The sequence below is a fragment of the Macrobrachium rosenbergii genome, chromosome 13 (assembly GCF_040412425.1).
Source record: "Macrobrachium rosenbergii isolate ZJJX-2024 chromosome 13, ASM4041242v1, whole genome shotgun sequence".
Classification (NCBI taxonomy): Eukaryota; Metazoa; Arthropoda; class Malacostraca; order Decapoda; family Palaemonidae; genus Macrobrachium; species Macrobrachium rosenbergii.
This window is the reverse complement of record NC_089753.1, coordinates 4795973-4821037: the sequence shown is the minus strand read 5'-3', so window position 1 is coordinate 4821037 and position 25065 is coordinate 4795973. Positions and strand designations below refer to the sequence as shown.

The following is a 25065-nucleotide window of genomic DNA, read 5'->3' as shown; positions in this document are numbered from 1 at the left end:
TGGGGAGGACTTCAGGTTTGTATGTTAGGGAAAATACAAATTATCCAATCACTTCAAGTCTTTGGTACAAATTCTGGGACCAACTTCAGCATAACAGACCCCATCCCCTTGAGCACTTAACAAACAGGCCATGAAGCTCGATGAATATCTTTGCCAAAGCCAGGCAACAAGAAAACAGTCTAGAAAGTCAGATCTCTGTCTGAGAGGGGGGAGGACTCTCTCAACTTTGCTCGTTGGGCTCCTTTGACCCCATCCCCTTTGAGCACTTAACAAGAGGCCATTCATGAATATCTTTGACCCACCCATGAACGCGATTCTCGTTGGGTGGGTAAGACTTCAAAACTTCTCAGAAGCAAAAAGATATCTCACAAGGATGAGAGATCCATTCCCTTCCACCAAAGGACCTGGCCAAGGGCAGCCCTATAGTCCTTAATGGCCAAAATAGAGAGAAGCTTCTATCAGCGAAGAAAGGTGAAAAAGTCAGCTACCTGCTGAAGAGAAGCTCTGACTGGAGAGATACCACGTCACCTACAACAAATACAGAAGGTGGTTTATTTCCCACGGTACAAAGCCACTGAGGATTTGTGCAGGCATCCCGACATCATCTTTGCAATGTGTTAAGAAACAACCCTCTCGCTCGCAAGAGATACTGGATAGTCTCCAGCTGGCACAGGAGGTTGTACCACAGAAAAATCTCTCTTGGGATCTTGGATAACAAAGCTAGCAGGTCAGGGAACCACTCGGCATGTAGCCTCTTGATCACCTGAAGAATAAGACAAAATGCAGGGAAGGCGTACACCTCTAAGTTGTCCCCTGGGTGTTGGAAAACATCCAAAATCACAACCCATGGTCCCAGCACAATGAGCAGGACACTGTTAACTTCCTGTTGTACCAGGTCACAAACAAATCTATGTTTGGGGACTCCATGTAACTCAAAGAGTCTATCTACAATGTCTTAAAGTGGGGACCATTCTGTCCCTATCACCTGGCACTAGCGATTAAGCTTGTCTGCCACCTCATCCTGGGACCCAACAATGTACCAGGCTGATAGCTTCACCATGTGTGCTACTGCCCACTTGTGCACCTGCACTGCCAGCCCGTGCAGCTGGAAGGACACCAGTCCACCCTGTTTATTGATGAATACTAGCATAGTGTTGTTGCTCATCAACACCATGGAGTGCCCTATCACTGTCCCAAAACTCTTGTGAGGCTCAAAAAGCAGCCTTGAGTTCCAGACATTGATGTGGAGGTGTCTGTCGTTCTGGTCCCACAAACCTGAAAAGTACAACTCTTCTAGGTGTGCACCCCATCCCTCGGTCGATGTGTCTGACAAATAGAAGCACCTCAGAAGGAGGAATGCTCAATGACACCCAATAAAGAGGCTCCTGTCATCTTACTACCAAGCTAGATCTCCCCTCAACTTTCTCTGACAGAGGAATAGTAGAGAAAGGAGGGTCCCTCACCAGAGACCAATACCCCTTCATACTCCACTATAGGGAGCGGAGGTGAAGACGCCCAAGAGGGACCATCTTCCCAATGAAGACAGGTGACCCAGAACATCCTGCCACTGCTGAGCAGGTGGTTTCTGTCTAGACAGGAACTTCTGCACTGCCTCTCTGAACCTTCGATATGAGAACTGAAAGGAAGACCCTCGCTGTAGTTATGTCTGTCGGCATGCCTAGATATTTTACCCTCTGCTTGATTGTGATCACTTCATCTAGGTCATGACTAAACCTCCTAAGCCGAACTTTGTCCTAAAGCAACTGCAGCAATGAGCCTGGCAGGACCAGCCAATTGTCCAGGTACTTCCACAGACGTACCAGTGTGAAAGAGGCCAAGCCTATAGCAATGTGAACACCCAAGTGAACGCTTGGGGAGCAGGTGAGAGTCCGAAACATGCCCTGAGCTAGAACACCGTCCCCAAGAGTACAGTGGAGGTACTTACTGGAGGACTGATGGACTGATAATGAAAATACACATCCTTCAAATCAATTGAAAGCTTGAATTTGCCCACTATGACGGAATCGAGAACTAAACAGACTGTTTCCATCTAGAACCAGTCTGGCAAATGAATTGGTTCAGTGTGGAGAGAGGTTGATGACTGGCCTGCAGCTGCCTGTCACCTTTTCTACCAGGGACAAGCAGCTGTAAAACCCTGAAGACCTGTCTCTCTTGACTTCTACAGCACCTTCCCGGTGCATCGCATTCATCTCTTCCCAAAGGGTGAGGTCCTTCTGTGAGACAGAACGCATGTTTAGAACTGGACTGGGTTGAGGGTGAAGGGTGGCGAAGACTTGAAGTATCATCGATACCCCATCTGATGGACATCCACTACGTATGTCTCCACTCCATGTCACTGCCAAGATGCCCAACGGCTCGCCAGGCACCCACACCCCGTCAGCGCAAGCAGGTAGGAACGCCGCCCCCAAGTTTCCTCCAACCTTCTTCTTTCCATGGTCCCCCCTCCCTGTAATGGGAGGAGGTCAGAAAGGGGCACAGTTGCACGCCTTTTGCTACCTGGGTAGAAGATGCCTGGGTACTTTTACGAGGGGCCAAGGAAGCCTGGGTACTTTTACGAGGGGCCAAGGAAGCCTGGGTACTTTTACGAGGGGCCAAGGAAGCCTGGGACATTCTCTAACAAGAGGGTCAGGCCGAAGTGCCACGCAAAGACCCAGCCTTAGCCACTGCCTGGTGAACAAGTTTGTCATTGTTGTCACCTTGAAGCCTGTCCACCCTGGCCTCCACCTCACCTCTAGCAAACAGGGAGGAGGATCCCAGAACCGGTCCATTTCTGAGCATCAAAGCCGACTCAAGTCCAACAGGCCTAGAGGTTTGAGACGCACAGCATCCTTCAGCACTAGGTTAGCTCACAGGTTTGCTTCCTGGTGGAGGAGGTAGGACAGTCTTGAAGGCTGCATCCTCTTTGGGTGTATGGGTGCCCAAAGAAGAAGCAATCTTGGCCACTGACAGGGGCCAAAGATCAATCCACAAGACTGACTGGAATGCTGCTATGGCAATTGATTCAAGTGCCACTGCTTGACTGATTATGTCTATTAAAACTGGCATCGCAACATCTAAGTTACTGATGCCATAAATTTAAATGAAAAAACTAAAAATAAATGTTTAAAAAGAATTTCATATAAAAATATCTAAAAATATGTAGCTCAGGTTGGCAGGCCACCAGGGATAGTACTGGCGGCCCAGGCAGACAGGATACCAGGTCTGGTACTGGTACACCGGAGATACGGAGAACCCTGGGTAGCGGTTCCATCCGTGCGCTTGGCAACAAGAGCAGCCGTAATTGTAGTACCGCTAATGAGAGACTGGTGTTGGTACCAGTGGCCCAGGTAGGCGGGCTATCCGGGCCAATATTGGTACCCAGGGGGTCTGGAGAACCCTGGGTACCAGTTGCATCTGTGCGCTTGGCAACAGGAGCAGCGGTACTCATGGTACCAATAGCAAGAGACCAGTCAGCCCTCTCTGAACAAGAGGGTTGGCCGCTGGAAACTCTATGAAAATCCCTGCAGGAGAGCAAGGCAACCTTGTTCCTCCGCTTACTAGCTTCGGAAGAAGCAGGGGAGGAGGCAACAGGACTCCACGACGAAGACAAAGATGACGATGATGACTTCCTTCTCTTCTCCTTGGACGACTTCTTGCTGAGCTCAGCCATCTGCGACAGCTTGTGGAGGAAGGCATCACCCAGAGATGACGTATGTGGCAGCACCAGGTGTCACATCACCAATGCTACATGAGGGGTTGCCAAGGAAGTAAGAGCAGTCTTACAGCTGGCAGATACCATGATTGGTAAAGTCATCATGGTCGAAGCAGATACCAGAAGGGCCCTCATAAGTTCAGACACTCGGCTCCCCAAGGGGCCTAGAGAGGGTCATAACTACCCAAGTCCCTCGGCCTCCACAACACCTGAAATAGAGTCAGGTTAGGTTGTTTTTGTTACACTCATGTTTACGGCAATACATGATGAGTGGGGGTCAACCTCAACTGAGGAGATACACCGGTTACACAGCCTGTCCTTCCCTGGACAGTGCCTAACTCTGAGGTTCCTTTCCCAAAAAAGGCTTAAGTGATTAAGGGGTTTGCATATAAAAACAGATAATCACACAAACAAACAAAAACCTAAAACAGAAAGCAAACAGAAGTTGTACAGAGAAGCACAGAGACATCTTCACATGATGGCGGCCAAAAGCAAAGTGGAGTGCAGTACAACAGGTGGATGGGGCTTCCAACTACCCATTGATAGTTAACAACCTTATCTAAACATTAAATGGCCATTCCAGCTTGCGTTCACAAGCTAAATCCCTTCTCAAGAACAAAGGTTTGTATTTGTGTAGGAACAAATGAAGCTGTAAAGACTTGGGGTTCATGCAAGAAATTGATATATGGTAAGTGGTCTGCATAAGTAGATGTCAGCATGCATCCAGCAACATGAAACAGTTAACCTGGATATCTACACCACACAAGAGTATCAGAGAGTTGAGAAAAAAATAAAAATAAAGTAAATGAAGATATGGGAACACACTGTTTCCTCACCATTTCTGTAACCTACCATGAAAATCTGCCTGAACAAGAACACATCCAAATCTATAATGATGACATCTCTCACTTAACTTTTTTACAATTAAGGATGGCACCCACATGTTCCTACCCAAAGAATGGCAGAAACTCCAAACTGTACTCAAGAGGCAAGGGATAAGGAAAGGGCAAGAAATTTTGTGCCTTCACCTTTAATCACATTATGTCTGTATCCAAGACCAATAAGAAAGCCCTGTTGAAGACAAGAGGACAATCCTTGAAGTTTGGTCCTTTCAATGGCCTCTAGTAAAATAATAGGTTTTAAAGATGGATATCAGAATCTCTGTAAGTTACTGCAATTAAACCTGGATCATTTCTACTGAACACAGCAGAAGTTCCTTACTCGTAGATGAGGACTTAATACATGAATAATAAATGGCAGAACTGCAAAGTTTGGAACACTGGAAGACTGCATTTTGACAACAAAATATGGGGCTCAGGAGAAAGCAATACATACCCATCCCCTCTAACAAGTTGCATTCTCACATAAAGCTAGAGTCAAAAGAAAAGATTTTAAGAATTAAGTCCAGTAATGAGGCTTCTAGGAGAAGCTTCTAAGGGGGGTTACACAAGTCCCTACAGACCCAAAATTAAGTCCTAGTTAGGTGGGTTAACAGAATCTCTTGAAACACACATTACAAAATGTGTACAGTGGACCCCCACCTATTCTGCTTCAGATTCGCGGCTTCACCTATTCGCGTATTTCTCTGTGGAATGTGTATACACATCATTCATGGAAAATTCGCCTATTTGTGGTATTTTTCATAAAGAAATATTCACAAATTACTGTATTTTCATATTTTGTGACTAAATGACTTTTTGTGATAAAACTATTAAAATATATTCATGTATAAGCATTTTTAGAGGATGTTTTTGGTGTTTTGAACTATCAAAATAGGCAGTTATAAGTGTTTTTAGAGGGGTTTTAAGTATTTGCAGATTTCAGCTTTTCACGGGGGTTAGTGGAACACATCCCCAGTGAATACCGGAGGTCAACAGTAACCTACTTTAAAATATTCTTATCAGAACTCAAACCCAGACAGTGGTAATTGGAGGCCAAAGAGACGTCTGCTCTGTACTTTTTTTTTTTTTTTTTAGTAGAGTCTGTAATTACAGAAGAGCCACTAATAACATTAACTGCTTGAGTCAAGTAATGATCAAGAAAACTGCCATAATAGAAATGGGGCAGGATCTGGCAATCATTAAATGAGAATTATTATTTTGTGCTATGAAATTTGAATGAACTTTGCTTGTATGGGCCATAAATGACAATATGGTAGCAATCACATCTAAGCTCAGTAAGGGGGTAGAATAATACTGACCCATTAGATTTCATGAAAGCAGGTGTTACATCTCTGTGCCCCAGTACATCTTGTATATATTTGTCCATAAATAGTAAATGTTATATTTTTAGTTATCTGTTATAATGTAATGTTGCCTGAAGCCTAATTACAATTTTGCAATATCAAATACAAAAATTTTTATAAAACATATACAACACGATAAATTAGCTAGTACTTTTATTAGTGTCTCAGCAAAGACGACACACATGGGGTTAGAAATATTCACTTTCAGCTGGTACTTTTATGAGTGTCTCAGCAGAGAGGACACACATGGGGTTAGAAATACAGTCATACCTCGAAATTACGCGAGGTTAGGTTCCAGAGGCCCTCGTGCAAGGTGAATTTTCGCGCAAGTTTGGCATGGTCTTTAAAAGTGCTAATAAATGTTTATTTCCAGAGTTTAAGTACTAAATATGACCCTAACCATGCTCCCAAAGTATTAAGCTAACTTTTAAATGAACTAAAGTTAGTGTAATTTTATTTGAAATTTAGCTTATTACCCTTAAAAAAGGAATACAGTAAATGGTTGACATAAAAATTGAGTACTGCGCAGTTTCATAATAGTGCATTTACAGTAGGTGCGTACGTATACTAATGTTACCCCTAATTCATGGGATGCCGTTTTCTTTGTCACCTAAAGTAAAAGCCGTTTTCTTTGCGTCACTAGGCAAAAACGTCACAGTCAACAAAAGTACAATTCCATAAAACATCGAAAACATGTACATAATGTTCGTAGAAGGTAGTACAGTACAGGTAAAATTCAATCAATTTAAAATTATATACTGTACAGGTAATGATGTACCAGAGAAATAATAAGTTGTAAAAGTATTTGAGCGCTAACTACGAGAGAGAGAGAGAGAGAGAGAGAGAGAGAGAGAGAGAGAGAGAGAGAGAGAGAGAGAGAGAGAGAGAGATACTGTAATAAAGTAACTGTACTGCTTTTGTATCATATTTATGCGCAGATATATAAATACAAATTTTCCATTCTGATTTTACACCTAAAAACACAAAAACTTAAAAATTAAACACACTTTCTACAGGGGTATCATCTTTGAAAAATGCAGTAACTAAGGGTATCACATCTTGTAAAAGTACACCAACTGAACGTGCTGCAGTTACATGCACATACAGATTGCACCAGCACTTTTCTCCGAGGTGAACAGAGTAATTTTCAAAGAATGACACTTATACAACTCTTAGTTACATCTTTGATATTACATTAACGAATTCATTTTATCAAGTGAGCGCGACTGAACAACCTCATCTTAAGGTCATGTAAAGTCCTTGTGACAAAGACTTTGCAAAAGGACATAGTACTTGTATGATATTTATGTACGGAAATATAAATATAAATTTTCCATATTGATTTTACAGTTAAAAGCATGAAAACTTATAAATGTACTTCAAACATTAAACAAGCATTTTCTGCAGGGTATCATCTTTGAAAAGTGCAGTAACTTTGCAAATGGGTATCACATCTTAAAAAGTACACTAACTGAATGTGCTCAAATTACCTTTGCATCATATTTATGCATGTACAAAAATAAAAATAATACATTTCTGGGCTCGACCTGTGTCACCCAGTGAAATGATCCATTAGCACTCATTTCTAGGTATAAATATTGCTAAATATACCAGAGAAAAAGCTATCCATAATGCCAGGGTTACAACACCTGGATCGAACACCATTAGATGGTGTCGGTATGCACAAGGGGTGAGTGGTTGCTACCACCACAGATCTTCGTCCTACAGATTTCTCCATTCTCAAAACCCCGAAAAGGGAGGAGCCGTACCAAAGCCTTACCTTCCGCACCTAGCCAACCACCACCCCGGCCGCCATATTCATTCCAATTTAGCACGCCTTCCAGGATACACCGTATTTTTCTTTGGTGTTCTTATTTGGTTTTTTCTACTTACATCATGTCATCCCATCAGGAATTTCCACCATCTAAGTTAAGTACCATTTCCTTTTGGTTTTTTATTACAGAGGCATTATATTTTGACTATTCGTATATTGTTTACCAAGGTAAATAGTTCTACGCAGCCAGGCGTGGGCTGTGTCTGCCTCTGCCATGCTTGACCCTCAGTCTTCGCATTTTATTAGCAGAATATTTCTGCTAGTTTTTATCCATACTCCATTTCAGTTTGGAGCCTTATTTGGAGAATTTACCATTTCGCTGGTAGGAGGTGAGGGAGCCCGTATCATGACTGATCTAGGCTAGGGATGGAGGTACACCCCTCCCTTTTTTCTGATCATAGTTTTCCTCCCTTTTCACTGGTTTCCTTCCTCCATCAGCGAGTTGGTGCCTTCTCGATGGTGGTATTATTATTATCATGATCATAGCTAATGTGTGCAAGGATGGATGACATGTCTATTCTTGGATTAGTTTATGTGTGCGATTCGGCGTCAGAGGTGGCCATTTTGGGTACCCCCGCTTCCCGTATAACGGATGTTGTTTGGCCCTCTCTGCCGCTGAGTCATTTTTAGACATCTCACATCGAATGGTTACTTTTACTATGTTAGTGCTCTTGAGAACAGGTAGTTTTATTCGATTAGGTATATTCTAGCCTAGCCTACTCGACCGAGCCGTAATTCGGTTTTGGAGGGTTAGGCTAGACAGGATAGGCACTTTTACACGATGCTCAGACTACCTAGCTCACCTGACCAGGCTGTTTTGAGGTTTGGGAGGGAGATGTTTGGTTTGTGAGGGAGTTCCTCATTCACTCTTGGCCCACCTGACCAGGACGTTAGGTTTTGGGAGATGAGGTTAGGCTAGTGAGAGAGTTGCTCTTCACCCTTAGCCCACCTGGCCAGGCCGTTAGGTTTTGGAGGGTGAGGTTAGAATAGTGAAGGGTCTCCTCAATTCATAGTCTACCACCTGACCAGGCTGTCGGTTTTGGAGGGTGTGGCTAGGTTATGCGAGTTCTTCTCCCCCTCTCCTGTAGCGCTCATTCTGGCCTTCCTGACCAAGCCAAAAAGTTTTGGTTTTGGAAGGTAGGCTGGGATCGAGAGGTTGCGCATGTTATCTCATGTATATAGCCAAGTCCTTCTTTACCTGATTGATTAGATTTTGGCGACGTGGCCTGGGCGTCTTCCTAGCAGAGGGAAACCGATCGCTTGCATTCGGCACCCCCGTGAGGAGGTTACTTTCAGCTTCCAGAGGGTGCTACCCACCCGACTGGTCGCCGTTCACCGGGTTTCCGCCACTCACCTACCTTTCCCTTATCGGGCGGTGTTTTGTTTGCTCGCTTTCCATAGTTATAGCTGGAGCGTCGAACACTGTCCCGGGGATGCAATCATGAGTTACGCTATGTTAAGTCTCCGCCAGGTTAGTCGGATCTTTCGTTGTTATCGTCCATGTTACCACTCCGGTGGGTATGGTTTTCGGTTTAATTGGCGGTTTCCACTACGTGGTTTCCGCCCTGGGCGATTGAGAGATGGGCCATATGCGAACACTCCTTTCCGCCACGTTACGCTGTTTCCATAATATGTGACATAACAAGATTTCAGTGGCAAATCACGGCGGAGTACCATAGCGGCGGAGTATCATAGAGTACTTATTTTTAACATAATTAATAGTTAGCCTTTCTGTAGCATAACCCATGTTTATTAGTCTTTTACTACCAGATTCAATTCCGGCAGGTTTTGCCTGATGACATGCATGTTTCATCACCCATAAATCTGTGTATTAGTCTTTTACTACCGGATTCAATTCCGGCGGGTTTTGCCTGATGACAAGCATGTTTCACCACCCATAATCTGTGTTAAGGTAGCCTATTACCGCCGGACCTAATTCCGGCGGGCCTTGCCTTGACGTTACTCATGTACCACCATTACACTTACAGATGGTACGTTGTCAGCAGCCAGGGTGCACGGAAGTTCTCCAACAACCCTGTGGACACGAGGTGTGCCGATCGCACTCCAGCTGCTCGGTCCACGTTGGGGACCTGGTCGTTTGGCACCCGGATGGCTGTGAAATCTGCTACGCTCTGTACGAGTTAGTGGTGGATGAGTCGGTAAGTTTTAAGAGACTGCTAACCTTTAGTCTCTTTTGACTTTAATGGCTTATATAGACATATACAAGAAAATTGGAGAATATTTTCAGTAAGTCCTGCCTTTTCTTACAGTCTGACCAAATCATCCGTGACTCTTTGCTGTCGACCCTGAAGATCTGGGTCGGCGGATTTGGGAGGAACGTTGCGTCTGGCAAACCATATGTCCTGTCGGAGGAGATTTGTAATCTCCTCTACCCCGGTGCTCGGATCTCCGCTGCAATGCCGGCGGAATTGGCCGCCCCAATCATCGAGAGGATCCGGCAAGAGACGCAGCCCTCCCAAGAAGACAACCTGTGCAGAGAGGTGGCGGAAGAGGTAGCGGCCATCAACATCCACCTCGAGCCGATGAGCGTAGATTTGGACCACCAGGTAAGGTGGTGAGGCAGGGGGAGAGAATTTTAGTAGTCCCCCTTTCAGTTCTCCTTCTTCTTCTTCCTTTCAGGGGTTTCCCAAACCAGCTATCCTTGGGGACAGATCTCGGTCTGTTATCCCCAAGGTGAAATCATAAAAAGGACTTACCAAAGTCCTCTAGACCTCAAAGGTCTAATCCGCCCAGCTCCCTCAAGGTCGTCACTGGCTCTTAAACCAGTGGCGTCCTCAAAGTAAAGGCTACTCCCCGTCCAAAGGGTCGAGATCCAGTGTCTAAGGCTAAACCCCACAGCCTAACTTTGACCCTGAGGCCTTCGTCGAACTTCTAATGCAGAGGATCAACTCCAAGGTTGAAGCTAGGCTACAAGACCTTTCTTCTCAGCTTGTTTCAAGCTTGGAGACCTCTGGTCAGTCAGTGCTGTCTTTGGCACAAAGGATGCAGGCCCAGGAAAGCTTGCTCTCGGTTTATCAATCTGGAGCAGTACAGCAGTCCCATGTTGTTCGGATGCCTCCAGACTGCCCCCTTTGATAAGGGGAACCCGTGGCGGCTGGCTCTACACAACCCCCTGCATAATGACACCCTGACCATCGAGGGTTTGGGCACTCGTCGTCTGGAAGAACTGGAGTTCTTTCCAGCCAACCTGGTGCCTCCCTACCCAGGCTATGCCAGGCTAACAGAGGAAGCCTGGATTAGATCCGATAAGGTCCCGAAGGAAACGGTTCCAAAGGAAACGGTTATCTTTCCCAGGGACCAAGCCCAATCCACCCTGATGCGCGCTCTCACTGACTGGGAGTGCGAAAATATGAAACTTACTCCCTTTAAAGGGAGTTTTACGATGTTCTCAGTAGGTGACTCCATCCCTACCCCCTGCACGACTAAGATCGCAGAATTGACCATTCAGGCGGGAATAGATGGCAAACCGCTGCCTCAACTCCGGGAGACAGATCCCACCTCCCTTCTTTTCCCCGGAGATTCGGAATATTGGTTGGGAGCTCCGGCTACGTTCACAGTGGGTAAACTCGATCCCGAGTGTGCCTCCACCTTGTTCAGTGAGCAACTACCCAGGATTCGGAGGCCCTTCTGAAGGCGGAGTATGAGGCTAAGTGCAGGTTGTGTCGCTCCTGCATTCCATCACCATCAGAGGTAACAGCTTTGACTTACACTGACTGAACCTCTGTTCCAGGTCCTGACGAAATCCTTATTAGCGTCATTCCAATCAGACCTTTAAGACTTTGTGGTGGCGAGACAAAACTGCCGGAAGCATATCTTCGCAGACGCCACCATCAGGCATGAGCCCAACAGACTCATGAAGAGTTCTGTCTGGGGACCTAACATCTTCCCTGAGGATGAGGTCAATAATGTTCTGGCGGAGGCAACCAGAGCAAACCAGAGTCTTCGCTCCCACTGGGGTCTTCCTTTTAAAAGGTACGGACCCTACTTCCCCGTGGGGCCGTCACCACCTCTATAGATCTTTCAGACGCATATTATCACGTCCCGATTATATAGAAACTTCTCTCCTTACCTAGGGTTCAGACTAGGAAACAAGCATACTCGTTCAGAGTCATGCCATTCAGGCTCAACATAGCGCCCAGAATTTTTACCAAACTGGCAGAGACAGTAGTCCAACAGCTACGGGCCCAAGGGATTATGCTAGCCGCATACCTGGATGATTGGATAATTTGGGCATCCAACACCAAGGAATGTCGAAAAGCAACATTCATAGTGATCAGCTTCCTGGAATCCTTGGGATTCCAAATATACAGGAAGAAATCCTGTCTAGTTCCGGAGGCTCAGTTTCAGTGGTTAGGAATCCAATGGGACCTAAACACACACAAACTGTCACTTCGCCAGCCAAAAGGAAGGAAATAGCCAAAGCTACCAGGCAGTTCCTCAAAAACAAAAGAGCCTCTCTGCACCCAGGAAAGAGTCCTGGGTTCTCTTCAGTTCGTGTCAGTGACAGATTTGCTGCTAAAGCCAAACTGAAGGATATAAACAGGGTATGGCGGAGGCGAGCCAACAGCAGAAACAGAGACAAGATGTCTCTAATTCCGCCCGGTGTTGAGGAAGAGGCTTCGACCATGGTCAACAGTCAAGAGTTTGTCAAGGTCAGTGCCTCTCCAATTTCCCCCTCCATCATTAGTGATCCATACGGATGCTTCCCTAAGCGGGTGGGGAGGATACTCCCAAGACAAGAAAGTTCAAGGAACATGGTCGACTGTATTCCGCCAGTTCCATATCAACATTCTAGAGGCAATGGCAGTATTTCTAACACTAAAGAAACTACGTCCAACCAGACAGATTCACATCAGACTGGTACTGGACAGTGCAGTAGTTGTACATTGCCTAAACAGAGGGGGCTCCAAGCCGAGCCATATCAATCAGGTAATGATTGCAATTTTCTCTCTGGCAAGGAAACATCTTTGGCACCTGTTAGCTACCCACCTGGCAGGTGTTCGGAATGTCATTGCAGATTCTCTATCCAGGACAACTCCGCTGGAGTCGGAATGGTCCTTGGACAAGGCATCATTCGAGTGGATTTGTCTTCAGGTACCGGGTCTCCAGGTGGACCTGTTTGCCACAGAGAGCAACCACAAGCTTCCATGTTACGTTGCTCCCAATCTAGACCCTCTAGCTCATTCCATAGATGCGATGTCAATCGACTGGAACAGGTGGCAAAGGATCTATCTGTTTCCACCAATAAACCTATTAATGAAAGTTTTACACAAACTCAGATCATTCAAAGGTCAAGTAGCACTTGTGGCACCCAACTGGCCGAAGAGCAACTGGTTTCCTCTTCTTCTAGAGTTGAAACTCTGGCACAAACAGATCCCCAGTCCAAGATTGACACAAGTAGTGCAAACTTGGACTGTGTCAGCTTCCTCAAGAATTCTGAATGCCCTAGCTTTATGGACTTCATGAAGTTTGCAGCTCAGAAAGATGCTAACATTGATCCTATTAATACACTGTTCATAGAATCAGACAAGAGGGAATCTACTCTCAGACAATATGACTCAGCAGTTAAAAAGTTAGCATTATTTCTGAGGGAATCTGAAGCTCAGGAAATGACCACGAACCTAGCAATCTCTTTCTTCAGATCATTATTTGAGAAAGGACTGGCCACTAGTACTATTACTACAGCAAAATCTGCTTTAAGAAAAATATTTTTACACGGCTTTAATATTAACCTTACAGACTCATATTTTTAGTCAATTCCTAAAGCATGCGCTCGTCTTAGACCAGCAACCCGTCCTCACACGGTTTCCTGGTTCTTAAATGACGATACTTAAATTGGCATCAGACACTGATAACAAATTATGTACATACTGAGTCTGTTAAGGAAAAACGTTATTTCTAGTAAGTCTAGCCTCAGGGCTAGAATTTCTGAACTGTCTGCTCTCTCTAGAGAACCGAACCATGTTGATTTCCTCCCGTCAGGAGAAGTTCTGTTGTCTCCGGATCTCAAGTTTCTAGCAAAGAATGAGGATCCACAAAATAGATGGTCTCCTTGGAAGATTATTCCCCTTCCACAGGATCTGTCTTTATGTCCAGTTAACACTTTAAAAACTTATTTAAATAGAACTTCTAATAGAATTTCAGGCCCTCTTTTTGTTAGGGAAAATGGAGGAACCATTTCCTTAAAGGCCATCAGGCAACAAATACTATATTTCATTAAACAGGCAAACCCGGATTCAGTACCTCGGGTACATGATATTCGGGCGGTGGCCACCTCAGCTAATTATTTTCATAACATGAATTTTGATGACCTTAAAAAGTATACAGGCTGGAAATCACCAACAGTGTTCAAATGCCACTATCTTAAGTCTCTAGAGGCTCTTAAATATTCCACGGTAGCTGCAGGAAGTATTGTTCCTCCAGCCCCAGACTAGTTTATGTAACCTTAGTTTATCCTATTGTTTGTATTTCTCTCGCCTACCTGCCTCGTTTACTTGCCCTACCTTCTAACCTTTAGGTCAGGCCTGCTTCACAGCCTGACTCCTGGCCGTTTCATGGATATCCTGTTTTAAATCTTTTTGTTAGCCTTAAGTGTCTTGGTGTTGGTTATTTTATGATTTAGACTGTGTGCCTTATAATGTTATTTGTTTTTAATAAGAATGTTTTGGGTTATTAAAACACAGTAATTTTCTCATAGTTTTATTTAGCTCTATTAAGGTAATTCTTAGAGGGCTCCACCAGGCTTTTGTATGGCTGATTATCTGTTACTATTTCACTGGGTAACACAGGTCGAGCCCAGAAAAGGGATTTTGACAAAGGAAAAATCTATTTCTGGGGGAAGACCTGTGTCACCAAGTGACCCATCCCTGTACTTCCTTTTCCCTCCCGAGTGGCATACCAAGCTTGGGAGGTGCTAACTTGGGATGAATATGGCGGCCGGGGTGGTGGTTGGTTAGGTGCGGAAGGTAAGGCTTTGGTATGGCTCCTCCCTTTTCGGGGTTTTGAGAATGGAGAAATCTGTAGGACGAAGATCTGTGGTAGTGGCAACCACTCACCCCTTGTGCATACCGACACCATCTAATGGTGTTCGATCCAGGGGTCGTAACCCTGGCATTATGGATAGCTTTTTCTCTGGTATATTTAGCAATATTTATACCTAGAAATGAGTGCTAATGGATCATTTCACTGGGTGACACAGGTCTTCCCCCAGAAATAGATTTTTCCTTTGTCAAAATCCCTTTTTCGATACAGATTTTACACATGAAAGCATGAAATGCATTTTTCTTAGAGATTTTACACATGAAAGCATGAAATGCATTTTTCATAGAGATTTTGCACATTAAAACATGAAATGAATTTTTCATACAGATTTTACACACAAAAGCATGAAATGCATTTTTCATAGAGATTTTATACATAAAAGAATGAAATGCATTTTTCATACAGATTTTACACATAAAAGCATGAAAACTTGTAAATTACTTCAAAAATTAAACACCCACTTCTGCAGAGTTTCTCGAGAATTTCGTGTGTGTGAAAAAATTGCGTATGCCCATCAGTTAGGTTCCAGTGAAAAGTTCGTGTGTGTGTGAATTCGTGCAACTCGAATCGTGTAAGATCGAAGTATTACTGTATTCACCTCCAACTTCCAGGGGTAGCTACACAAATTACTTTTGATTTTTATACCATGTGTATTTGCAAATCCTCTTGTTTCTATTGATGTATTTTTTAAAGGGAACGATCTTAAAGTTTGCCCAGTCTAGGATTTTGTTAATGTAAATTCAGCCAAACTTGTAAGGGTTAAAGTTCCTTGTGTCACACCACAATTTAAGCTCACTTTTCTCTGTAAAGGTTAGATGGGGAAGTCCAGCATGGTGTCACAACTGCAACTGATGTGGCTTCTGAAAAGCAATTCTCTGAATCTTTGCTGGATAACCAAGCACAAAAAGGATTCTAGGCAGTCATAGAACCTGGGAATGTGAGGTTGTTTCAGAAGTTTCCTCCAGAGTGGAAGATTCCTGAGATTATCTATGCCTAGGGCCAAAAGATAAGTGAACCAGCCCTGCTCAGGTCAAAGAATGTTCTTGGGATTACTTGTGTTCACGGATAATTGCAACTTCACTATGACTTGGCTGACAAGACCAAATGGGAAGAAAACATAAATGTCAAGATTGTTCCAGGAATATATCATCGAATTAGTCTTCAAGGCTGCTACATTTGGGTGGACTGAGCAATACACCAGCAGTTTGTTGGTCATTGACGTTGTCAATTGATCAATGAGTAGAATTCCACATAATTGCAAAAAAAAAAAAAAAAAAAAAGCATTACAAATACCAATGTTTATCAACCAGCGCTGTACAGTAAAACCCCCTTATTTGCAGGGGATGTGTTCCAGACCCTCCCACGAATAATTAAAACCTGCAACTACTTAGAACTCCCCTCTAAAAATACTTATAACTGCCTATCTTGAAAGTTTAAATACTAAATGTATCCTAAAGTATCATCCTATATCAAATATACCTTTAAATATTATCCTATTACAGTATTAAACTCTGAAATTATATTATTAATATCATTTCAGTCATTTTAAACATTAGTACCTTATATATATATATATATATATATATATATATATATATATATATATATATATATATATATATATATTATAAGTACTTCTAACCCTTCCAGCCAAATCAGAGGAGTAAGTTACCACTACAACAAATTCAGCCAGCCTTGCACTGGCAGAGAGAGAGAGAGAGAGAGAGAGAGAGAGAGAGAGAGAGAGAGAGAGAGATTTTATCTCTTTAATCTCTTGAGGAATGTTAATCCATTTCTCTCTAAAAAATTTGTTTTTTGTCTTCCAAAGATGCATTAACTACATATTTTTTAAAACCATTATGAACACACACACACAGTGTGCATATGTGTTAATAACAATTGGTTAAAGAGACTCAAATTAGCAGTATCTTTTCCTGAGAGAGAGAGAGAGAGAGAGAGAGAGAGAGAGAGAGAGAGAGAGAGAGAGAGAGAGAGAGAGAGAGAGTTGAACTAAGTATCTATTTATCAACCTATCAATATTTATTTCCTCACATTCTACCCTTTGGCAAGTGAGAGAAAGGAAAGAAAAAAAAAAAGGAGAACCTGATTTGATCACATTGTGGCGCAACATCTAAATTATTTACCCCTGGTCAGAAATGTCCAGTAATTTGACATATTTGACACGTTCACCCAGCCCCCTGAGCTCCAAGACTAAACATACCATAAAAATTCTATCTTTTCCTGAGAGAGAGAGAGAGAGAGAGAGAGAGAGAGAGAGAGAGAGAGAGAGAGAGAGAGAGAGAGAGAGAGAAATTTTTCAGTATATCCTTCGTAGTGGTATTTGACCATTACGTCAGCAACACTGACCTACTAAGTCGGCAACACTGACCCGCTAAGTCAGCAACACTGACCCACTAAGTCGGCAACACTGACTTGCTGTTGGCAACACTGACCAACCAACCCTTGATGTCAGGTTACTTGACAGATTCACCCTACCCCTCTCTCCAAGTCTTACAGCAAAAGATTAGGGGTCTATATGTATTCCTTTAAAATTTTACATATTTTATTATTTTATGAACTAAAATCTTACTAATTCACTATAGTATTTTCTTTAATTAGACATTCATAAGAGAGAGAGAGAGAGAGAGAGAGAGAGAGAGAAAGAGAGAGAGAGAGAGAGAGTAGAAGAGAGGGAGAGAGAGAGAGAGAGAGAAGAAGAGAGAGAGAGAGAGAGAGAGAGAGAGAGAGAGAGAGAATTATTATTTAATATTATTAAACTTAATATTAATATTTGAAAATTAGTACTGTAAATCATTACGTATCATAAAATGTATATGTAGATACAGTACAGTATTTAGTCTGAAAATAATATGAAAATACAGAATGTTGCTCTGCGAAAAAATCCTTGAATGGGTGAGTTTCCCGCAAATAATTTATAGATAAGTTCCACAGAAAATTCTGCTAATCACCAAGTCCACGAATTGTGAGAACGTGAATATCGGGGGTTTACTGTAGTCAAATCCACAACTTCTGAGACCAAAGCAGATTTACTTCTCTACCTCCCTAAATTAATTTTATCATATGCATGTATTACATTTCTTTTTCATAAAATGTTATTTTCATTAAATGTTCCGGGGTCCATGAATATTTTGGAAATTCATTAGAGGTCAAAGAGCTCAAGAGTTTGGGAACCCCTGGTGTAGAGGTACTAGCAAAATTTCCAGCTTGGAAAACTGTATCAAAATTTACATGATAAAAGTACTACATATTTTCACATTTAGGTAGCATAAACTATTTCAACAACTGAACACCTTTTACAACTGTCCTACAAAGTGCATTCAACATTTGTTCACTACCATCTAGGTACCACCAAAATATACATAAACACAAGCAGCCTCTTAACTGGCCCTGACCCAGCTCCCAAGCCTTAATGCTCTAGCCAGGAAATCCAGCCACAACACTGGCCAACAACAGACTCTGTACCTCCAAAAACCTCCCCTGTCACTTTAAACATAAAATCCCAGACACTGATCCTATTATGTAATAAAAATCCACACATAAAAAAAGGAATAAACTGCATCAATATTCAAAAGATAAAACAGGATTTCAAATATCTGAATGGTGTTCCTCCTCAAGAGGGCAATATTCCTAAGAAGGGTTTTGAAAATGGGGGCAGAGCAAAAAGATAACAACCAGACTGAAGCCTTCAAAAAACTGAAAAGCTGAATCTGATGAGACTGAATCCTACAGCGGCTATGAGGCATTAGCATCTCTAGGCACCAGATGGGTGATCGAGACTTTCCAGGTCCTAGCAGGCAATATGGGACATTTGTGAATCAATTTTTTTTCTAACTTTGCCATGACCAACCAGAGATGGTCAACTTCGCTTCAAATATATCCAGCTTGAAATACTACAGTATATTACTTTCAATTTTCATAAACTTTTCTGTAAAAATGATTGATGCTTAGCAAGCAGACATACACCACATATCTCACTAGTCCAAACTAGATATAACATATTGGAAGTTTAGTGCTCATACTGTTCAAAAACAGGTCTGTTATACATGCCTTCCAAGCCTTCAATGGCGTGTTTCTATCATTACATAGTATTTTAACAAGACTGCTGAGTAACACTGCTGGATTCTCATGCTGCTCCCCAAAAGATTTTTTCTTTAGAGAAAACTGAAATTTGAACAAGGTAAAATTTAAACAAAGAGGAAATGAGTAAAATGAAAATAATGGATATATGGAAGACACCAAAAAACTTCACAAAGCATTCATGGAGGAAGTTATGATGGTGAATTTCTCAAGTCACATGAAATAGTGAGGAGTAAAGGGAGAGTAATAAACAGGTTTTGGTATATGCAGCATGGGTCTGTTAGTCTTTGGATGGTACGGTATAAGTGTGACAATTTCCCATTCCCTGGAAGTAAAGCAATACATGATTAATAAGTCTTGATGAAAAGAATGTTCTCTGCTATAAAAATATGGAATTCATCATATTAGGATTAGTCATATTTTTTCCCAATGGATACCCATTATGACAAGCATCCCTTCTGCTAGGTGTCCCTTTCTTCTGTTACTGGTTAGGTTCCATATAGGCAAGCATTGTTTTCCACTGACTAATGGTCCACCTAATCCTTGCTTTTACCATTATGAGGACTTTCCATTCTACATATACGAAAACAGCAATGGGTGGAGTACTGTTGAAAGGCCTTAAACCACATCCTGGTTATATATCCAGGCCCCTTTGTATCTGTGGCAGCTCTGATAAGTTCATCCATTCACTTTTAATACAGAACTCCCTCAACCATCCACACTTCCCCTAGCCACACTCCAGCCTAGACAATACCTTTCCCTGTGCAACTGTATGTATACTTAACAGAAATAAATGGCAAAAGGATAATAAGAAACAGGTGTGGATGGATGTGTGGAACAAACATCAAACTATCTGGATGAGAGTGCAATAAAAAAAAAAAGTGCTCAGCAAGGCAAAATAGCTCAGTATTGTATGTAGACTGATCAGTTCAATGACAATGTGTTCTGACTGGCTACCTGATGAAAAGGAGGAATGGGAAGATGGGGGTAATGAAGTGTGTCAAGTGTGGGTGAAGAGAAAATCGCAAACTGACACTGCTTCAGTTAAGTCATTTTTCTCTCAACTGTGATTACCGAATTTTGCTGTTTGGAGTGCTATCATTCTGTGCTATGGAAGTTCTTGTATTCATTGGTGTTCCCTAAGCTCTGCTAAGGGTTGTATATGTGTGTGCATACATGCAATGACGGGATCACCACCTCCTAACTGGCATTAAACTTTGTTACCATTGTCCATGAGGTTGGAGATTCTTGGAACCCAAACCAGAAGTTGTTATTGGTTTTTTCAAACATACTAGCATTAGGCTATGAAGATAAAGTTAAATAAATAATATTGTTGGGGTTCAAAGGCTATGAACGGCATCAGGCATCATAGTTAAATATTACTGGTTTTTCTATAGTACAGCATTGCAAAGTTGTCATGGTACACTTGCCAAATGGCTTTCATAACCCCTTACTGATTTTCTACAATTAAGTGTACTAAGTTAAGTATATCTTAGTTTAACCAGACCACTGAGCTAACAGCTCTCCTAGGGCTGGCCCGAAGGATTAGATTTATTTTTACGTGACTAAGAACCAATTGGTTACCTAGCAACGGGACCTACAGCTTATTGTGGAATCCGAACCACATTATAGCGAGAAATGAATTTCTACCACCAGAAACAAATTCCTCTTGTTCTTCACTGGCTGGTCGGAGATTTGAGTCGGAGATTCGAACTCACGACCAACAGAGTGGTAGCTGAGAACGGAACCCGCTCACCCAGCGAGGAACTAATTATATACTGTAACATAAAGAAACAACTATGCAGTCAGAGAAATCTGTCATCATTTTCTGTAGCATCATATGTATGTCTTGTACTGCAACAAGCTTTACGGTAAGTAGTCTTATTGCATGATGTTTTTCAATTATTATCCTAAAAAAACTTGTATAATGATATGAGTGTATGTATACTGCATGTACTGTGCTGTATCCATACACTGGAACCCACAAAAAATATAAATGACAGAGGAATCTAGTGAATGCACATTGTGTTAGCATCTTTCTCATATGCACACTATTATATATATATATATATATATATATATATATATATATATATAACATGCAATACAATGCCTTTGGATGTCTTGTGTTCGAGGATAGTAGTTAATAAATCATGAATTCATAATTTGGGAAGGTTACACTTTGACAAATTTCTTAAATGACACATTTTGCTCTGTGTTAATTTAACACTTTTAAAAAATATAAAAAATCCTATTTCTTTGGAGTCTACACAGTTTTTCAAGTTAGTAAATTTTCACTGGTTAGGGAGGTTATGAATGACAGAAGGGTTACTGTTTGTACTCGTTGCTGTTTCTTTTTTTACAATTTCATGTTCAAAATGTTTTCTTAATTTTACTGCTCTTTTCTTTTCTCTTGCTTAAACTCGTTCTATATAGTGTCGCTTTGCTTTCTTCTCTTTTTTGTATATTCTTTACACTCATATTAGTATCATCATCTGCATATCAACTGCAAAAATACTTCAAAATGCATAACACTACGAAAATTTATTTTATTCATACTCCTAATTTACTTTTCACTGTAAAACTGTAACAAAATGTTCCAAAGATAACAGTCAACAATAAGTACTTACAATTCTGTTTGGACACTTTGAAGAGGTTCATGACTGCTCCAACAAAGTATGTGATTGATTTGTCAAGTCCTTCAACATATACATCTCGCCACTGCCGATCATAAAATGCTTCCGTGGTACCTGAAAAAAAAAAAAAAATTGAAAATAAAGTCATATTTTACTCAATGTAAAATGAAAACTAAAGTTACTAGTAACACTCCTGAATATTTTCAAGCAAAAATTCAGCCCTGTTTTTACCAAATTCCGTATGACACAAAGATACTAAAAAATTCTTTGTTTCAATTAGTTTAACCATAATAGTATAAATGACTATCAACCAAAGTCCATACAACAGAGGGGCCATTGTTTCATACTTCACCCAAGAAGAATACTTTAGTCAAAAACCAAATGGTCACAGTAATAACTGACAAGTGGAACTTAGTAATCTTCAACATCACTTCTTCATTCTTGAGGAAAAAAAAAGCTCAAGAAACAACAAAAACAAACCATTAAAAAATCTTGATGTAAAAATCCCACACCACTTCACTGGGTATGACAAACAATAAAACTGTACAATCAGGATACCACACACTTGAATTATAATCATCATTAAACTTTCACTATTTTTTTCTAGTTTGTTACAATATACACATCCGTGTGATACAAAATTTCTTGTTTTACAATTTCTTTCCAACAGCCAAGGGAAGTTCTTTCAATCACTTCCTGTAAATAAATACCTCAACACAACTCTGCTATCCTCTAGATGTTTAAAAAACACAATAAATACATGTTTACTTCCTTTTCCAAACTATTGATATGCAATATTTCTCCAACAATTAAATATATCACTCAATATCAAAACACCATTGTACTAGAGAAGTTCCATTAGCATTGTAAATGAAAAAACTACATGGTAGTGGTGAAAATGCTAGACATCTATCATAAATGCACAACGCACTCAAGACCATACAGCATATGAAAAATATGTACTGAAAGGAACGGATACCATAAAACCAAGCTGTTTTCAATCATACTTACATTTATATCATGACAACTTGATAGTTGCTTTATTACATACAAAGTATTATAAATTACTGTAAAACACAATTTCTCTACACCAACTGGTCCAGTGAATAGTCATATATATCTAGAACAACTTTTCACTACATTAACTACAAGCAAAAGTATTTTTTGTCGTAAATTATTCCCTTTATGAACTGTCTCATATGGAAATTACTTGTAATAAAGAAGATTACATTTTTACAATAAACTGCTACAGTTAAGATAATTAAGAAAAAAGTTTGCAATCAACTTTTGAAACTATGCATATTGCAAATAGAAAGCAAAAAATGGCAATATTAAGGCAAGCATACTCACAAACACAGGAGTTCCCATTACCTGGATGCAAGTAAGCGCATATCTTATCAGTCTTGTTGCAGTAGCCCTTCTTCCTTGCACTTGTGCATATATGAGCTCTAAAGTTTTTCAGATGGAAAGGTACTTCCAGAGGTGAATGAGCTTTAGAGCACTTATCTTTGGCAGGGCACTTCCCATTGCTGTCCAGGTTGGGGCACATTTCATCACTGCAAACAAAGAGCACAATATGCATAGACATGCATATCAGTGGACAAAACATTCTGTCTTACCTTTACTTTGAAAGAACAGTAAAACACAAAAACATCCAACATATTTAACCTCAGAGGTTAACCAAGAATGCTGTTTCCAATTCATGGTGGTCAGACAAGATGTAAACGATAGGATGGTATAACAAGCAAGCAGGATTTCCTGAAACTTAAGGAGAGAAGAAAGAAAACACAAGACCAGAATAAAAATAAAACTGTTCAAATGTATTCACTGCCTAGCAGCAAAGCTACATGAAGATAAGTATTTCCCAAATTAGAAAAAAATACATTACTTAGAATTTATTACCATATTTGTACCATAACTAGCTGCCTAATACTTTCCAATTCAGATGTAAGCATTTGTGCCTCAACATCTACAACTGATGTGTCTGGCTAACATCCAACACAATGAATAAAATTTTAAGTTAAATTGCAGCAGAGTACCTCTGTGCATCACCCCAATTTTGATGTCTATAGGTTATTTCAGTTGGATAACTTAAAAAATAAAACTGTATAGATGGGGTTAATTTCTATAATACCTTGAAGAACCCTGGTTTTATCTCTTCATCCTGCAATACACTAGTCATGAAACATAACTGGACAAAATTGTATAATTTTCAATTATGAAGTTAAATCCCTATGTACAGATCAATCATTCCCAACTCTGTAAAGTTCATCCCATTGACAACAATGAATAAAAATACCAAGTCATCACTTCTGGTTATTTACCTTCAAAGGTCATCAATGGTAAAATTGTCTAACATACCTGTATAGAGAAACATTCCACACTATTTTTAACCGCACATGGCACCACTATTAATAAAAATATTATTATTCCTATTATTATTATTATTATTATTAATAGTATATACAATTAGAGTTTAACTAAATCAGAGTTAAATTTCTTAAGAAGCCTAAGAACAAAATTTTAATGATAACCCAAAACTTATAAGCAAATACAAAAATTTTTACATAAAAATAGCCTTCAGCTTACCTGAGATATGAGTAAACAAGCTGAATAAAGAGAGTCCAACTCAAAAGTGCATTACCTAGGCACCACAAGAGATAGGAGGATTGGATGCCCAAGAACAATTATTTTCTAGTGATCCAAATTTCTCTCACATGGTTATAACACAAAAACATGACTGCATTCCTAGGCGTATGCCTGCAGGGCAGGCTAACATTCAATCTTGACTCCAGTGGATTCATCTGTGGTTTGCCGTTGTAAAGGCAGCAAGGTTTATGGCACAATACACTAATCCTGACATTTCCTGACATACAAATAAAGATTACTTTGAATGCTAAGAAATTTATATCAAATCCTGTAAACCTCGACACGAAACCACTTCACTCTGTAAATATGATATGCACGATTGGAGCAAAATACTATACAAAATGGACAATATATTATTTATTATCATACTGAGAACGATATCAAATCTTTAAATAAACAACACAACTGAAAATATTACATAATCAATGCCTACCAGTACAAAAAATATTTCATTAACAATTATTGAAAATATAATTTTTATTATAAAGTATATTACAATTCACATTTCAGGCAATGATCAACTCAATTACTGAATTCATAAACGAAAAATTCACACTAAAACCATGCTCATAGATCTATTGGCTACGTTCTTACCAAAACAGTACGTTATTCCTCTTAAGTTTCAATCTGGAGCTTAATACCAACTTTGTCAAGAGCAAAATGATAAAAGTAGCAATGCACCTGACAACCATTCCAATGGCAACTGTATCTAGATTAATGAATTAACAAACCAAACATATGACCAATATAAAACCTTGTCACATTTACAAAGATTTTTGGTCATTATGGAGATAGAGCCCCAAACATATATAACCAATATAGTAGCAAG

The 25065-nt window shown here is 40.7% G+C and overlaps 1 protein-coding gene across 1 annotated transcript in view; it reads right to left on the bottom strand.

Annotated features, from left to right (window-relative positions):
* Window positions 1–25065, bottom strand: part of LOC136844863 (uncharacterized) — a 484772-nt gene that overhangs the window by 138619 nt on the left and 321088 nt on the right. Inside the window, exons 12-13 of the mRNA XM_067114107.1 lie at window positions 22959–23143; window positions 21582–21701 (exon numbers count right to left, since the gene is read on the bottom strand). Coding sequence (XP_066970208.1) covers window positions 21582–21701; window positions 22959–23143 — 305 coding nt within the window. The remainder of the gene's footprint in view (window positions 1–21581; window positions 21702–22958; window positions 23144–25065) is intronic.